General features: G+C 34.4%; 2 protein-coding genes and 1 long non-coding RNA gene across 4 annotated transcripts; 1 reads left to right on the top strand and 2 right to left on the bottom strand.

Moving 5' to 3' along the window:
* Positions 1 to 363: 363 nt before the first annotated feature.
* LOC140056619 (uncharacterized) lies at positions 364 to 2,540 on the top strand. Its single transcript, XR_011846790.1, has 3 exons — positions 364 to 1,148; positions 1,964 to 2,104; positions 2,480 to 2,540. It is a non-coding gene; the product is annotated as an uncharacterized lncRNA (long non-coding RNA).
* LOC140056618 (beta-1,4-galactosyltransferase 6-like) lies at positions 2,158 to 7,792 on the bottom strand. 2 transcript variants are annotated; one of them, XR_011846789.1, is made up of 9 exons: positions 7,504 to 7,792; positions 6,811 to 6,912; positions 6,652 to 6,702; positions 5,757 to 6,022; positions 5,124 to 5,240; positions 4,379 to 4,566; positions 3,890 to 4,114; positions 3,216 to 3,433; positions 2,158 to 2,721 (listed from the first exon to the last, which is right to left on the bottom strand). XR_011846789.1 is itself a non-coding variant. In XM_072102046.1 (8 exons), the coding sequence occupies exons 1-8, from the start codon at positions 7,706 to 7,708 to the stop codon at positions 3,268 to 3,270; spliced, it is 1,320 nt and encodes a 439-aa protein (XP_071958147.1). In that variant the 5' UTR covers positions 7,709 to 7,792; the 3' UTR covers positions 2,164 to 3,267. The 2 variants fall into 2 exon arrangements, 1 of the variants encoding a protein (XP_071958147.1); XM_072102046.1 differs by having other exon boundaries at positions 2,164 to 3,433.
* Positions 7,793 to 9,188: 1,396 nt separating this feature from the next.
* Positions 9,189 to 19,090, bottom strand: LOC140056704 (T-box transcription factor TBX20-like). The gene is made up of 6 exons (XM_072102168.1): positions 18,893 to 19,090; positions 15,020 to 15,293; positions 12,982 to 13,140; positions 11,778 to 11,854; positions 10,893 to 11,113; positions 9,189 to 10,040 (listed from the first exon to the last, which is right to left on the bottom strand). The coding sequence occupies exons 1-6, from the start codon at positions 19,033 to 19,035 to the stop codon at positions 9,772 to 9,774; spliced, it is 1,143 nt and encodes a 380-aa protein (XP_071958269.1). The 5' UTR covers positions 19,036 to 19,090; the 3' UTR covers positions 9,189 to 9,771.

Raw genomic sequence — 19,090 nt, 5'->3', positions numbered from 1 at the left:
ATCATCTAAAACACTGTGAAACAAAGTAGTGTAGTTTTACGAATGTCAAGCATTTTCAATAATGGTAACCGACAGAAAACGTACAAGGAGAACATTATCATTCCGAGAACCATCGTCTACACTTCCTAAAGGAAGGCTTTCATTATTGTTTTGCCTTTCCATATATTTCTAACTACTCATATGGTGTTCGATAAAAGTAGAATTCTAAATCAAAATAATGTATATTATTATTATTTTGATAATGTTTAATTATTTTGATTTGGCGTGGCAACAATTAATTATGTTCAAATGAATCTGGAGTCATTGTTACTCAAAGTTGTATGTTTTTCATTAAGTTTCAGTATGAACCTATTTTTTTTAATTAAAGATAAATTGCAATGATTATTTATTAGGATAATAATGTTCTAAATTCGACGTTAATTTGAAAGATAACAAATGTTTACTTGCTCTGGTTAAGGTGGGCCTTAACCGTCAAACAGGAAATATAATACATAAAAATAATACATTACATGCAGAAAATAAAAGAAGTTCGCCACGACTAGGTACCCCATGAATAGCCCAGTTAGGCCAAGTAGCCTAAGGCTATGTCTCCTGTTGCGACATTCTTTCATGTTTTAATTGTGTTATGTATTTTAAAATTTGTTTCAGGGTTTTTGTTAAGCTTTTGAATTTCTTGCAGATCTTCTTTAGATACTATTAATACTTTTGTGCGAGAGTTTACTCTCTCAGATGACTATTTCCCCAGAGGACTACTTTACATTGGTTTACGGCGGAGTTATTTTTAATTATGCGCAATTCTTTTATTATTTTTCTTTTATTTTCCTGTGGAAATAAATAACTTTATTATTATTTTTCGTATTTTATTGGGGGCCAATACCTCATATTTTCATTATTCTCGTATTCTCCAATGATTTGTATATCTCGTATATTGAAATAATGTTCCAATACCCTAAAGTTTAATCAACAGTTTGGGATGTCAAGAAAAGACAGGATTTATCTGTTGCTATTGAAACTCACGACGGAAGATACTAAATGTTTGGACTTCATTCAGACGTACACTAGGTTCCAATGCCCAAACTCCGGAGAATCTTACAGACACTCCACGATTTCAAGTGCTTGATGCTTGCGTGAAGTTATCATAACGATTTGTGAGTATGCGCAAACGTTAAGATATTGTTTTGGTGTCAAATCAAAATACTGTATTCCTGAGAGCTACAGTACAGACATACAAAAACTTTCGCAAAATATTGAGGGCCCCATCCATATAAATTTGAAAGAGGGGGATCAGCTCAAATGTTTAGCAAATGTGACGTATGTGTTTTAGTTATCGTATTCGCAACGTTGAACGTTGATAGATTCCTGTCAATTGAATCAGATTGAATAAAATAAGGCCTAGGCTTACATTTGATTCACATAAGATTTGTTTTTTAATAATAAATTAATATTATATTTATTTTGATTTTAAGTTAATTATGTCAACAAACAATCCTAGGCCTAGCAAGGCTGACGCGTCTAGGCCTACTAGCCTAAACGCCTAACTAGGCTAGAAAGGCAGTGATACCATCGAAACTTCGACAGGCAACTGGAACTCGTCTAGGCTAATTCTGGGTTTTTTTTCAACGATTACGTCTTGTAGAGATGTTCCCATTAATTAATCAAAATCATACAAACGATCTAAAGCTAATTTAAATGTCAAAATTAGTACTAGGGCCTACATAATTAGGCCTACCTCTCCAAAAATATGAAACCAGTCATAACATTCAATATTCGCAGCGGAAGTTCAAAATAGGTGGCGCTATTGTATTTCAAAAGCAATTGTTTAAAAATATTTCAAAACGCGAAAAAATTGTTTTCGTACGAGAGCGACCGTTCAATGGTGCGTGCTACTGTACGCCATGTGACCCACAATCGTCCTATCAAATAAGAGGAATTTATAATATCAATTACCATAATTACCATTTAGGATTACTTGCAAGAATTTCTCCTGAAAATGCTACCATTAAAGATACTTGTAATGCTTCTGCATCCTCGATTATGTAATCGTAAGATGGAAAACAGATAATCCTGGATATTGGTTTATCCATGCATCTACAGTCATTTAAAAGTAAGTATTAACTTATTTACTTCCGCCAAAGAGGAGATAAGGAACTAAACTTTACTAAACTTTTGATGAAAACTCGGAGTTTGCATCAATATTTAAAATTGTATAATAGGTTACATAATGCACAATATATAAAATAAAATAACGTACAATTATAGAAAGGAGATCCTGGGTAGAGACAGGTATATTTTTAAAAAGATTTAAAAAAAAACAACAAAACAATTGTTTTTATAAATACGTTGCTATAGGCCTATAAACAATTTTTAAAATTTAATTTCCAAACAGAAATTTTTAATTCAATTTATTTACATGTAGACAAATTCTTTTTAAAATAATGATAAATAATGAAATACAATTGTGTTACTTAATCTATTGCAGACTGGACAAGCTATGATTGTTGACTTCCACACCATCCCTCAACCACCTAGAGATATGCCTACATGTGGCGCATGACAAAAGTTTATCCCATAAAGAAGAGTGAAATCCATCACTACTCATAAGAAGAATTGTTTGCAAACAAAATAGTGTTTATATAGTGTATATTGTCGTTTTAGTTTTTGTAGCAACAATTAAACTTCGAGCATAATTTTCAATGGTATTTCATAATATGTTGTCGCAGACTGAAAAAAAAAAACACATGACGAGAAAGCGTCAGTATGCACGTTATAATGAATAATTCATGATTTCAGCAACGCTTTATACCCAAGGCATGTTTTCAACTAGAATTTTTTTTCGCGCGAATCGAAAGCGTCTTACTTATACGCATGCGAATTTAATTTGTCTTTCCATCTTCCAAATCCCTTTCTGCGACGAATTCTAGTTTCTTGAGTTGTTCGCTTCAGCGAAGTTGGTATTTTGAATTGTTTGTGCGATTTTTTCCTCGGCGAAACATTGGAGTTGTGCGAATGCGAAAAGAAGGCACAACTTTAACAGTAGGTGTAGGGCCTAAGTTCTGAATAAATAATTCATAATTAGTAGATTATCACGGGGTTTGTAATAGTAATGCACGTTTACTTGGATCTTGTAAGTAGGCATACACGTCTACTTGTGATAGTGAACCGCTGTATTAACTTTGTTGATCGACTTGATATTAAAACTTAATATTAAAACTCACAATTTTCCCAGCTTAGATCGGTGGAAACATCAAAATAAACACATACAGTACATCAATCGGTTGGGTAGTCTTCGTATTCAATATCAATATTTAGTTTTTGAATATTAACGGCAATATTTGTGTACAATGAATACAATGTTATGATTGGTTCGTCATAAACGATATTATTCAATCCGTCGATAAGATGCCGCTTTTTCCAGTATTTCAAACTAGCTACTCTGCGTACAAAAGAAAACAATTAAAAGATAAATACAGTTATTCAATACGTAAAAATAAAATAAAACGTGTCATCATATCCTTACAACTTGCTAACACATCACACCCAAAACGAATTCTACCGAGTACTACACCCGATGTTATACGCATATAGAACTCGGACACGTCATTAGGCCTAAAGACACCATTAAATAATTACTGAAATTATCATTTGCCGCCATCATAACCAACACAAAGATATAACACTATGACAGTTGGTAAGAGCCAATGGCCTACAGGGAGGGCCTGGCATGTTACGATTCGATCATCACCACCGTCACACAATCACAATATACCGGCTTTATGATCACCGCATCTAATTACTGATTACAATGTTTCTGTGATAGGCCTACAGTATATTATTCTTATCGTCTTAACCAAAATCACCATTAAAATAGTATATTTTAAATTCATCCTACCTTTCCTTATTATGGGGTGCACTTTTATGATCTTGTTTAATGACGTCATACCAGCCAATATATGACCGTGGTCTTGTTTTTGTATAACCTATACTTTTTACACGTTGCCAAATATCGTCATCTTCTCCACCCCATCCCCAATACACATTTGGAAACCCGTTCATTTCAAAAATTTGCCCTCTAGTCATACCCGTCACAGCACCAAAAAAACTATTGTATTGTAATCTGTAAATGAAAATAAAATTCACGTCATATTATCATGTATGCTATTTTGAAACAAACTAGCTACTACATATTGTATTTTACCATAGTACTGGATTTTTTTTTAAACTTTGACCAATCAGCAATAACACAGCTAAAATACACATAGGCATACATGGTTGTCACTAGGCAGCAAAGACACGGCAATCACAAACTGGTTCAAGTGATAAGCTGTATGAGGAACTGGGACAGAAAGTGTTTTTAATTTTCTAAACAAAATGAACTTACTTATATCCCCATCTATCAGCACCTGTGATAAAATGACGAGGCATTCCTATACAACCGTAGTAATTACCGTCATTGTATGGGACGTGGTCAACATCGTGGTATATAAAACAATCCCATTTGGTAAAATTTAGAGATTCGAGAAAACCAACGTTGAGCAACATTGCACGGTTAAATAACAGCATATTATCCTGAAATGATGAAATACGAGTAAATATCATATAATGAGCACGTTCCGTTTTTATTTTATTGTAAGCACCTTTTGCGCTTATTTTTTACCGCCGATATATTTCCGACATGACGTCCGGATGCCAGGAGAATTTCTTCCTTTGGCAAAAGTACTTCTTTGAAGGAAACTACTAATTTGATATCTATTTTTGACAGACTACTATATTATGTTGGCGCTGTCCGTTAATTCGTAGAACCTCCCCTGGATACAATAAATTTCCTCCAGGATTTGAAAGAGGCCACGGGGTGGTAAGTTTCCTTGTCGTTTTGAATGTAAAGTTCAAACTCAAACATCTTAACTCGTCGGAGTTGTCTTGAGTTAGCGTCGGGCGTAGTTTATAGATCGTCGGGATAACTTTAAACATATTTAAGTTTGAGTTGGCCTATACAACCTATCATGACAGCTATTAATGTACACACATTACAACATCCCTGCAAGACCCCCTCCATGACGTGGTGAAATAAAGTTGGAGAAAAATATCATTAAAGTCGATAGTTAATTAAGCGTTACAAAACTCACCTGTTCAATCACGAAAATACCAAACTCTAATTTCTGCCGATGTAACATTGGAATAATATGTTTAAGAAATATTGGTAAATGTGAATACCGATCACGAAATGGAATTATTATTGCAACCTGAAAAAGGAAATAGAAGAGGTTTAGTATTCGGTCCTGGTTTTTACTATTTCTTACTACAGCATATGATAAAAGAATTGAGAAATTGTTAAAACTATAGGTTTCCATTAGGACGCAACGCATGGACGCAGACAATTTGACCAATCCGAAGATAGACTATCCAAACTGTTGATGGTAATTGTGTTATGGCGACCTACGCGCTTTGTGTCGGGCCGTCGGGGAATCAATCCACCAATGTCCAATGCGCACAATGGATTAATATGACAGAAGTCCTGTACTTGGTCCTATAGTAGGTGGTCGTTGAAAATCGAACGCCATAATTATTACTGGGTGTTGCATTTTGCTCTTTTTTGCAGATCCTCTATGTTTACGTCAACATTATCAGGGAACGGTGTTTTGACGACAACCTCGAATCGTAGGCTGTTTCGTCACGCACCAGCCTATCCTCGCTTTAGCGCGCAGTAGTCGGGTCTCTAAACGGGACAGGGTAAATACCTGTACACAAGTATAGCTTACCTTCCATCTAGGGAGGCAGTCTGTGGGTTTCCAGTGTCCTCCAGGAATATATAAATAATCTTTAACATAAAGAATTGATGGCAATAAAATGTCTTCTATTGTCAATGGTGAATAATCTCGCTTATGTCTTCTATTGAATAAGTTCACATTCAGTCTTAAATTCATATCATGAGTAACTTGAAGAACCTCTTCTGTTTGTTCTCTAAATATTTCTTGTTCGGTAAAAGTTAACGTAGTTGCATTTAAATCTGCAGATAAGTTGCCACCTACATTTTGAAAATAAGACATAAATTTGGACTGGCTGTAAAAGATTGCCGAAGTACTTCATAATAAAATAAAACTTAACCCATCTCTCTTAATAATCCCTCTCTCACTATAAAGTAAAAAGAAATTGGTAATGGGGTTCGAACTCAATACATCGGCTTGCAATGTCCAGAGTCTAATCAATTCTTACGTTACACCTTATGGATACGACTAATGAATATTCAGGTTTATTTTGTGACGTTCCATGAGGGCTCCCGTTTCCTATTATACTGTAGCAACAAGCCTAAGCATAAAACATGGCGAGGTAAATGAGTTTTAATACTGTTGTTTTGTTGGTGTTGTACATTACTGTATATACATGTTTTTTAGAATCACTTTCTGTCAAAAATTGATAAATTAAGGCAAAGTTTCATTTTTCTTAATGTTATCATTTTACAATGTTTAGGTACTTACAGTATTTCCAAATAATCTGTCGACCATGTTTTATTCAAGCTTGGTCCCCAGGTAACAGCATGTAAGTTGACCAATCACAAGCTACAGTTCGGATGATCATCGCGTCGTGATGATCATCCGAAGTCTAGTATCGCTTGTGATTGGTAAAATTTATATTTTCCTTTATAGTAGTACTTACGTAGACCTGTTAGTTCAAACTCAGATGGACATACTATGCCAGCTTGGTCACCTTACAAAAAGAAAAGAAGAATAATATTTAAAAACGATTCAGCACCCTTGCTGATGAATTATTAAAATATAACGTTCTTATTATGGTGTTTTCTACATTTTGACTTACTACTATGTCTTGGTTTCTTCATCCAAGACCGTACGTGCCTAAAAACAGATTTATCTCTTGGTACCGTGAGTGGAATACCCATCCCGGTTCTGTCTACCGATTCTGAAATCAAAATATCATGTTTTGTAAGCTACAAACAATAATTACATAGGCCTACATTAGTTAACTCATGCTGATGAAATGGAAAATTAATGCAAATGATAAATTCTGGAACCAATAACAAGTCGCTAGGCCTCCATTTTTAAATGGATATATTTAGATTGTTAATTGCATTTTCCTCAATAAAATACTTTTGAGGCGATAAAATAAATGCTGAAAATCTATCGCGTCAACATTGTATATTACAACATATTACAACGCAAACATACTAGTTGACGCAATACAAACATTATTGACGCATTTATTCATTTCCGAGGGTGATGACAATTTTTTACGCCAAAATCGACTCAAACGTATGATTTTATTGATAAAAATTCAAGTAACACTATATATCCTATTTTGTATAATTTACACTGGGCCGGCTTGGTTATAATTGATAGGGCTTAGTATTTAGGTAATTCTCACTGACTTAGATAGAATAGGAGACAGGCCTAAAAAAGTATAGGGGAGTCACTGATCTTCATTTATCCCTTTCATATGGCATATATGCCATGTTAGTATTATAATTAGTATATATTTTCTTAACAAGCTCACCTGATTTTAACATTACTTCATTCCACAACATGATTGTCGTTATCACACCAAGACAGACAAGAATCCACAATGTCCGAAGTACGTAACGTAGTTTTAAATCCGTCAGAATGTTTCTTAAACTGATCTTAGGCCAATTTATGTTCATAGCACAGGTATACATACTACGCCAAACCAATATTGGTTTATTGAGAAAAATATTCGTCATATTGACGACTAGAGTTATTATAGATAGGCCTAAATCATTTTAGAACGTTTGTGTTCTTGTCATGCGGTATTTACTCTACGACTGAACAAAAGATTAAGCACTGTTGGGTTTTTTTCAAAAGAAACCTATTGAAATAATAGTTTTGCATGTGAAAGAACTGTGAACACAGTCGATTGAGCACCAGAGGCGTAACAGTATCAAACAATTAAAGGATTCTAGTCACGTCACTCCTTTTCGTTATCAGGCCCCATTCAAAAGTCACCAACACAATCTTCCCTTTTAAAACTAGCCCAGGTTTGCGAAGAAACAACTTTGGGCTTTTTCATTTATAGTACACGTTTGGGTGGGCTTATTTTCAAGATGACCTTTTCGAAATATGTGAATTGCTACCAGTAATAGGATTTTCTAGAAATTACCAAATTTTACATATTTTGTTATCAAAATATCACCATTTTAAACTGTAAAATAAATGTAATGATATAAATTATTAATGATATATATATGATAGATACATATCTGGCATTGAATCAGCTTGTTCCTTTGATATTCAAATACTTTCGTCTATCTCAAAAATAATCCCACTATCAGAGATAAAAAAAGGGGGGGAAAGGGGGGGGGGGGGCTTTTTTAGGTGTTATGGTATAGGCTACTTGTCCAACCACGAATCATTTTATTTTGTTGAGTAAAATACATTTTTCAAGTATAATAATAATTAGGTTGTAATAATAAAAACATCAGAAAAAAGAAAAGAAATTAAGGCAGTATTTTGACATGTAATGCTATGCATTTAAATAATACGTCATCAGTTGTATAAAGACAAAATGTTAAAACGACTCGCGCAACAAAACAAAAACGTTTTGTTTTTACATATTATAATTACATGGGCCTATACTGTAACAATTATGAAAAAGACAAACTTATTCTACAGAATATTTATTTCAAAGAAGTCAACTCGGAGAGTTTTATTATTAATTTATTCACACGCCTGTTTTTATTTAAGTTGGTAGGCCTAATAGGAGGAGGATCATCTTCCCCCACCACCCCTCGCCGCCTGCCCGCGTCCTTCCTTCTAGATTATACGTGAGCTTATGGAATAACTTTTGCTTTACGCATTTTGTTAGTTGACGAAAATGCTTGCAAAGGAGGCCTTTTTTAAACATTGTTGTGTCGAATTGTAATAAAAAGAATATCTCTGTAATAGTGAGTGATAATGTATACAAGAAGGTGGCCTAACTGTACATTTTGTAGGCCTACAAATAACGAATGTTTGCATGAGTTGGATAATGATGCTATTTAACGGCGGGGCCTAGTTTAAAAAGCAGTCATTCTTTCAATGTATTTAGTATTCTCACCATTTAACGAATACAGAACATTCATTTTTTGTTTTATAACACATTTGCTGATCTAAAATAAACTTTTATTCAATTAATCCATCTTGAATCATCGTTCAATTCTAGGCCGGGAACCTAGGCCCCAAAAAAATAAGATCTCCAATTTCGGACGCGGAGAAAAACAGTTATAGACGGCGCGCACCATATGTTGATTTAAAGAGCAGGTCAGTCAACGACCTCGCGTGGCAGAACATTTTTACATTGATTTAAGTTCATTAATGATGCATTAACCAATCAAATAGCACGGATTCACTGTTAGTGTTATGTAAAAAAAGAACCAGATATCGTTTGGATTGTACTCTACTGCCCTCATCGTGTCAAACCTTCGCGTATTCTTACAAAAGAAGAGTTTTATTGAACAAATAAGACAATTGTGAGTTTATGAATATTCTTTTGACAAAAAACTATTGTTTTAGATGGGTTAATATATAATAACATAATACAAAAATAAAATAGAAACACAATATTTCCCTTGACGATCATCAAGCCCATTCGTCGACAGATAATACCGGTAGTAGGCCTACTGCAGTTGCAGCGCACTCTGTGTCGTTGACAATTCGGTTGATACGATATTCTTCATTTTATTTTTAGCCTTTGAATATATTATTTACATTATATTACAACTATTATTAATTTCTTTTTATTTAAACTATTAATACACTGTAGTTCATTTTACATAGGTTGATGTGTTGATATTTGCGTTGCAGCTGTTCTGAGTGCTTGAATCGAGGCGTATGGACCTTGAGAGAACAGTCGATGGTACCTATGATTTGTACTATGATGTAACGAGTTGTCGGTGGTTAAGTCGCAGAGCGGTTGACCTAGCACAGGGTGGAGAAGGCCGGGGGCAGAACACGATGTTGTTATATTGCTGAAAAATGGCATAGACGTTCCAGAACTCAACGGCAGATGTGACGACGACGATATTAATGAATGCATACCTAAAGATGATTAAAGAGATTTATTATCATGTTTTTCTTATAGTAATGCATTAGTTGGTCATCAAACATTAATTCAACTACTAATACTTTTCACTACTGTAAGTAAATTGCTAATCATATATTTTAATTTATATAAATAAACGAGATCCTATCAGTAGAAACACCTAATTGCTTTCTCGACTGCATACAACCCAGGTTCATATGGGCAATGGTGGATAGTATGGGTTGGGATTAACGACGTTCAGGTGAGTTAACGTTCTGTTTCATCCCACATAGAAACTTCAGGCCAAGAAAAGGATGAGCTTAAGGAGATACAAGGGCAGGGGTAGGGGTGACGTAAATAAATTGCAAGCTCGCAAGTTCCCACTGGTAGGATACAAAGCAACGACCGTAAGCGGTTCGCACTGAAATTTGACCAATCACGACGGGACGGATCATCCGAATCTTGCTTGATTGGTAGACTTACTTGCGCTGTGCATACGTCATTGCGTTGCGTCAAAGTGGGAACCAAGCTTGACTAACACGTATGTCTACTTTACAGTAGTGCATATAAGCCTACTTATATTAAACGTAGGCCTATACAATATACTTACAGTTGTCAATTCCATCGTACTAATGTCTATTACATTGGGCAATTCGTCTTTTGTACACTACCCTCTCATCATTTATCATTTAAGCTTGACCAATGACAAGCGAAAGTTCAAATAATCCATCGCTTGTGATTGGTCAACTCACTTACGTTGCGTTACGTGCTTGTGTTGCGACTCTAGTGGGAACCAAGCATAAGGCAGTCCCTAAATAGAAAGGTATCTACTTAAGATGTGTATCAAGTTTAATATAGTTACCACGTACCAAGATGACCCGATTGAAGCCTGGGCATCGGCATAACAAGTGGGGGTAGTGTCTGTACCATTTCGTAGCGAAATCGTTGAGGACGCTTAAAATTAGATGATATTAAATTAGGTGAAATTGAGATAGGCCTATCCTTAGATGATCCGCCATGGGTTTCTGAAATACTCCGAATTGGTGACCGTGCATACGTATGCCCATGTATCATCTTATCTATACGTCCTCTGCGGAAAAAAAATGGATGATATAACTTTGTTATGCTATTCAAAACTGTACAGTAGTAGGCCTAAGCGTTATAACTATTTCAAAAATTTGTTAAAGGCCTATAGAAAAATTTTTTTTTTCATTCTTTTATTCATTCATTGTTCATTCATATATTTGCAATATGGTTTGTTAACATAATTTGATTATACCCATTCGTCATGCAATGCATGATTACACCCACAAGTCGTAATTGTGAACCATTTAAATACATTCTATTTTTTTCAATCAGATAATTTACAACATTTATATGTATAACTTTAAACTAAAATTTAATGACAAAAAAGATCGACGTTTCCATGATGGTTCCGAAACGTCGATCTTTTTTGTCATTAAATTTTATTTTAAACATTTATATACTTCTGTTAATTTCTTGTTTTTATATTGTAAAATAATTTGTTTAAATAATTAAATAATTTCTATGTATATTTTATATGCAAATGGCAATAAATGGAAGCAATTTTTTCAATTTTTTTTAAATAGGCCTAAACTAACATAATTGTGGTAATTTAGTCAGGTCACAGGTCAGTTAGTATCCAAACTGCATAGAAAAAACACTCTAAATTGAATTTGTTTCAAATAAGATGCAGTGATAAGCAGTGATAATTATACTTTTATCTTACTCACCTTTCGAATTCCGACAGCCTAGATGAGTCTCGAAAACCTTTAGCAAATGGATTACTATCTATCTTTAACCGTGTTATCTAAAATAAATACAGGATAGCATTTCAACATTACACATTACTCAGTTATAATCCCGGTAATTAATCGAAACCACTAAATTAATTCATTAATGATATTTCAAAATGATCAATGAAGGGCATGTCACTATTTAGTACTATAGTAACCAAGGCTATATTTTTAAAAACAAGCTTTAATTGGGAAAATCCATTTGCTTTAAAATATGCCTTACAACTTCACGACGTTCCCAATATTTTACATTTTGTCACTGCGAGAAATTTCACGCACATTAATTTTGACACGCAGTCTATTCTGCGAACAACGGGCTGGCAGCAGCTAAAATGTGTCAACTGCGTAGTAAGGTGACAAATAGAAGTAAATGAACTCATACTTAGGTACATTCTTAGGCTGGAGGGGATATTTCCCCCTCTTCTAATGTGACATAAATTGCATATATCACTAAGTAGAAACAGACAGATTCGGCATAAATAATAATACAAACTAGAAAGATCTATCTTTAGGGCATGCAAACATCTGACCAATTAAAAGGATATATCTACGACAGGACCTCTGTGCTAGTTAATATCAGTATGTCAGACTACTTGTTTAACATACTGCACAATAGACTCACTTCAGCCGTATAATATATTAATTATAATTGGTATTAAAGCGTGGTTCCCACTAGCGACGCAACGTAACGCAATCTACGCAACGTAAGCAAATGCCCTAATAATTGTGTTTGCCTCCGCCTGCGTGAAATCAAACCTGCGATGTTTCAGCACTATTGCGTCGTCGGTTCCCACTTGTGATTAGGCAATACAGCACTTTGCGTCGATACGTCGATGCGTTGCGTTATAGTGGGAACCACGCTTTAGGTAGTGTATTGTGGATCGCCATTATAATTTAAATACATCACATGCCTATATGGCAAACGCGGACAGGGTATAATCTTGGTAAAGGTATGCACAATATTTCTCTGCTGCCCAACAATGTGTAAAGTGTCACATCCGTCGTGCGGTGTCAAACAAAACTCTTCCTTAGTTTAAACATGGAGAAATTTTTTTTCTCCATGGTTTAAAATACATTATAGTTTATATTTATAATCGATTTCTGAATGTTACGGTATTCATTTATTATTCGTTGTATTTACCAATTGATTTTGGTAGGCGGTGACGGCGGTAAATGAAGTCTCGTCAAATACAAACGTCCGTACTTCTTCTTTCTCCAGAGCTGCAACTGTCGTTATCTTGTCCTTGTATTTCATAATGTGCACCCTAGGTTGATATCTATGCATTGAGTTCAAAATAATCTACAAAAAAAAAGGATTATTTTAGAATACTTTTTTTTTTCTCTAATTGCATCTCTAATTGGAATTCTCTCTCCCTGTTTCATTGAGGATATCGACAATAAGACCACTTTCAAACATAAAGAAACATCTACTTATTAACAACAAAGTTACAACAAGGTCATGCTTAGATCCCGAGGAACATACAATGATATCACTGTTTGTTTATCTCTATTTCATACTTTTCAACGTTGTTTTGTGCCTTTGATATTTTATTCGGACCCCAATGGAAACTAATTCTTTTTTTTATGATTAAAATAATTGGGTTGTCCTGAATTCATCATCAAACGTTTTTCTTTTGTTTTTTTCTCTGATGTTTTTCATTTGTCTGTCTTTATGTATGTTGTATACGACGGATTCGAAAAAAAAAATAAACAAACAAACACGGTATTTAAGGATTATATATATTACACTACGTAACAGCCACATTTTGGGGACAGGATACTCTCACTGTCGTCCCGTCCCAATGTCATGGACCGCTAATGCTATTAACTTAACGAATGAAATCATATATTTCGAATTAAAATAAAAGCAGCCACCAGTCAATAGGCCTATATTCTGTTCATGTCTGCATCGCGTGCCATACTGTGTCTAAAACCCAACATTAAATAATTAATAGATTCGCGATAAGTATAGATATTTAACAACAACCATTGACGTATAAGTTAACAAGACTGTTGTGTAAGTGTATAAAGTTCCACTTTCCGCCTGATAACTGGGCTCTTGCCATTAGGTCAACTCTGAAACTAAACGTATTCATTAATTTGTTTGTGGTTATTCGGCATTTACTGGGACAATTTATGGAAGTGTTAACGTTTTTCTAACCCTTTCTTCTGAAACGAGAGTTCAAACAAACAGTAGAACCATAAACGGTTACTGTGTCAAGTTTTTACGATGAGCCTGGAATGTGTTGGAAGAGGAACGCAAGCCCGCAACCAAGGTGCTTTACCGGCAGGCGCCAAACTGTCTACATGGGGCTTGTCGGTGCTGCTAACATGTTAATCCTGGGCTCAATGCAAAGCCGAATAGACGAAAAACAGACATATTTTTAATGAACATGTTTTGATTAGTAACGAATCACAGAAACATTGATACCAGAAATAAACCATTAATGATCGTTAAATTGTATTTAGCAAACCAACTCGTCGATAAAAACCGCGTTTGTTGAATCTACGTGGTTGGGATTACATAGGCCTGAAGTGCGAAGTGATGACGAAATGAACATATTATTTATTGACTTGAGTAATTTAACAAGGACTTTCGTTGGCCCACCGTCGATGTAGAAGACTGCTTTACAACCAAAATACTTTACTCAATTATCAACTTATATATTAAACTTGCATACAATAGACTGATGATGTTTCATTTGTTTATATGTATGTATATGTATTTTTATGTTTACATTAATGTTTAACAGGTGTTTCTATACTAGGACGCAACTCAAGAGATTTGACCAATCACGGCGTGAAGGATCCTCTTTCACGTCGTGATTAGTCAAATTGCTTTGGTTGCATTTTCGTCATGTGGGAAGCAATCTCTACTTCCACACACTGTTTTGTTAATGAAAAATACAAAAGTCAAAGGAACAAGTAAACTTCACCAAAAACGTCACAAGCGAGTCATTTAAGCAGAGTAAAGCATCGCTTTCTGATTGGTTAAAAGTTTACAAACGCGTTTCGTTAAAGAAAAATATTTTAAAATAGTCTTACCTACTTCGTAATACAAATAAGTCATGCACTTAGTATGCACTTATGGCGCATGCGCAATCGTTGTTGTTAAAGCTATTGTTGATTCAGTTTCCCAGAAACGCTCCATTTGTCTAAAATAAATCAAAAAATCTTACGTGGCCATGTTGGTCCATCTCATTGTTGGTAAGCTTCAACTTCTCAAACGAGACAATTTGCTTTAGTAACTGGTCACCAGTGAACGGAGAGTCTGGATGTATGTAGAGCCGCCGGGGGAGGGGAGGGTCTGCTTTACCTGCCACTAGCCACGATGACCGATGATAGGCGTATCTATAGCGCTTATTGTCTAAAGAAACGACATCGAGAAGAACTGCATATTTACATGATGGCTGTAGTCCGCTAAAAGACACCCGGATTGTCGGAAACATTCGTCTGGGAAAAAATAATTAAATATTTAATTAAAAAAGAAAGTTTATTTATTAAACGATACTTAACATAAAATTAAAAATAACGTCTTCGTTGGCCATGGTCAATTATGTTGTTCGTATATCCCATTTATTCATCTTTGTTGTTCATAAAAGCATGAGGTTATGTTTTTTTTACTCGGGGTACCCGAGTCTAGTACTTACTCATTTTCTCCTTCTCTTCCTCCATCTGGACACTATTGAGTAAAAAGTGCGATTTTTAAAGTACTACTCCTCCCTTATTCGTTATAGTATTGAGCTGGGATTTGGCATGAACATACTACAGGGACATGTCCTCAAAGCTATAGAGCCGGATTTTTAATTTTTTGTTAATTAATTTGTTTAATTAAGAAGCCACAATGTGTGTGACACACCACAGCGTTATGTAGTTATATGGTTATATGCGGATTCTTGGCGTAGTGGTTATCACGTTTGCTTAACACGCAGAAGGTACCTGGTTCGAGCCCGGACGAAACCTTTTTTTTAAACTTTATGGTGAAAAGTACTGTATACGCAATATGATAATTATACAGAGTATATCTTATTTTTATTATTTTTTAAAATACTTATTTTGTGTAATCGGTAATTATCACTTTTACACATGTTTATTTTGCTTTGTACTTATTACCATTTATTTGTAATTTAAATGGATTAAAAAACTTTCTGTAACCCACATTTTTAATGTAAGAGGTTTCGTAGTGTAGTGGTTGTCAAGTCTGCTTAACACGCAGAAGGTCCCGGTTCGAGCCCTGGCGAAACCTATTTTCTTTACTTTCTAACTGTATACGTCTGTATACAGCTTCTTTCGCTGTACCCCGAGTATTGCACATTCGTGCTTGTTTTATCAAGCATGAATTCACTGTTGTTGAACTTGCTATAAAATATGACCTTCCCGTTAAAAGCATGAATTTCTCAGCGAAAGTTCTGGGCTGTTCATCAAATACATAAAAGTTTATAAATTGAGTTGAAAATGTCAGCAATAGAAAAATGAGTCGTTCGCTATCGACAAATTAGGCTGGTCAAATAAGGCTAAGACGAAAACCTACGTCAGTACTGCGATCAGAAGACGTGGACCCGACGTCATACTAAATTATGCCACGTTTTCTAACTAGACCGGGCATTTTTTTTCCTAATAATGTTAAGGCTGAAATCTTGAATAACTGTGACGCCACACTATAGTTTAATAGTTTTTTAAACCCTATACTTTGGACACGCGATAACTTTTTTTTATTGAAGTGAATTATTCAAATAAAAACTCTTAAAAAATACTTTGAAATTATGCTATAGTAATTGGCAAAATGTTTACAAGTCCACTGGCTCTATTTTAGTGTAATCCGGGTACCGGTACTATATAGGCCTACACTAGCAAAACCTAGGCCTATATTCTGTTTTCTTTGTTATCAGTACATAACGTTTTCTCATGATCAGATTATGTAAGAGTTCTACACTCAAAATGTTTTCTTCTATAGCATCAATTTTGTTTTAGCTCAAAGCTTTAGTGTAATTGTATTAAATACTGTAAAATTAAACATAGATAAGGAATCAATTAATCATAGCATTAAATAAGTTCATCTCCAAATAATAATATTATGTTGAAAAGTTTCATTTTCAGTGAATGATCATTGTGGAACTCATCCAACGTTTCGTGTGATCAAAAACTCATTAAAAACGAAACTTTTCAACAAAAAATTAATCATAGTTAATATTTATTGTTGAAATTATCAAATTAATACTATACCTGTCAAGTTAAAGTGTAGATTTTGAAGAATTTCTCTCTGTTGTCTGAGTGCAAATTAATTTATCATCGTGAGAATATTTTTAAAACACGATTCGGCAGATAATCGAATATTCTATAATTCTTCACGCCTTAATTAACAAGTTGTTAAGACTAAGGCATCCATCAAATACACACCGCCGCATACAATATCAATTAAATCACCTAATTTAATATATAAATGAGAAAATCTAAACACTATTTTTTTCTTAGGAACTCTATTTTTAGCGCTCGTTATTTAAGTAACAATATTTTATATTTAAAATGTAAAATAGGATTTATTAGTCTTGTCATTCCTTCGTTTTTAATTAATTAGTATATAATTAATTAGTATTAAAATTAACACGATCTCAACTATAAGTCATAAGTGATTAGTTGTTTAATATGACACTCATAATATACTTCTACAACATTTATGTTAAAAATATGACAATGTCATATCACCACCATATTTTTGTGCATATCACTACCACTGGGCATTTCACTTCCATATTTGGGCATATCACTACCATATTTAGGCACATCCCGCCTTTTTGTCAAACTTAGATAGTGTAGACAGAGTAGGCCTATATATTATATTTATTTGCATTTCAGTAACAGCACAAAGCGCATCCACTATGATGAATAGTAATGCAAATATAAATTTACTCAAACGAACATTATAATGTATAATTAAATTTTTGTCTGATTTTTTGAGTAAGTATTATTATATAAGAGAGATGGAACAGTAAATTGTAATGTTGTATAACCATGGTCTAAACAAATGTATGACGTATAGGAACGTTTTATTTACTCGGCAGTGAAACCTCTCGCGAGTGTACAGACGTTCTATTAATTTGTAAGATCCAAGTCGCCTAGCTCTGTCACAATACCATTAGCTACCAACAAACCCAGTGATCTATTCAAGATTTATAACTAACATTTACATTTTAACTGCTTATTAAAACCTTAAAAAGTGCCACTTTACTTTCGTGTCGAGCCGCAAAAGAAAATATTTTGCCACCTCAAGTCTGCCGAAAACGGTATGTCACGATTTCTACAATGACAAATGCGGTGTGTTTACGGTAATTTATCGTTTATCTGTGCTGGCCGACATCGCTTTTAACCCAGTACCTCTCGATGAATGAAGTGCTATGGCACTAGGGTAGTAGCGTCACAGACCAAATGAGTTATCTATGAAGGGATATCTGTGTCAAAAGAAGTGACGCGTGTTTGCACGTAGCATTTAAGGCACATTTGTAACACCACAGCATAAGCTCAATGTTTAATATGACGAACATTTCTCAACATCATATATACATACAATACATTTAGATCCATCTCCAGTTTAATAAGGAAAATGACAGTATAGAACTGTATGTAATATGATTAATAATAATCATGATAATAATAACTATTCTCTAGCAGTCACCATGCATCATACACCATTTTCAACATTTCACGTGGAGGGGGACAACAATGCTTATAACCGGGAGAAAGATTTAAGAAAAAAACTTAACATAAAAAATGTGTGGTATATATGGATTATACACATTTTTATGTTTACGCAGAATGAATGAATAAATATTAATGTCTCGAACGGCGCACCGTATGATATTTTCAAGGCGGATATTGTGATTTATTTAGAATCATTCAAACACCAGCCAACCCACCACATCTCTTAAAATACCATCATTATTTATATAAACAGTCGTAAAATTAAGACATTTTATTCAATACTATCATTATTATTATTAATATTATTATTATTAGTTTATGTCAATTATTTCAATTGTGAAAAAAAGTATTCTCACCTTCCCGATTTTGTGATGATCATTTCTGTACCGAGATCATGAAATTTATCCCACAATTCCTTCATCTCTAGCCTGCAATCAATCGTCCTAAGCTCACTCCCGGTGTAAGTGCGCCCGACGCCGCTGGATAGACCACCAAACATTGACGACACTGGGCAGGTAGTGAAACGACGGGGTATCGCTAACGACGATGCCGGA

This window comes from Antedon mediterranea, chromosome 8 (assembly GCF_964355755.1).
Source record: "Antedon mediterranea chromosome 8, ecAntMedi1.1, whole genome shotgun sequence".
In the NCBI taxonomy this organism is placed as follows: domain Eukaryota; kingdom Metazoa; phylum Echinodermata; class Crinoidea; order Comatulida; family Antedonidae; genus Antedon; species Antedon mediterranea.
This window is presented reverse-complemented; position numbering and strand designations above follow the sequence as displayed.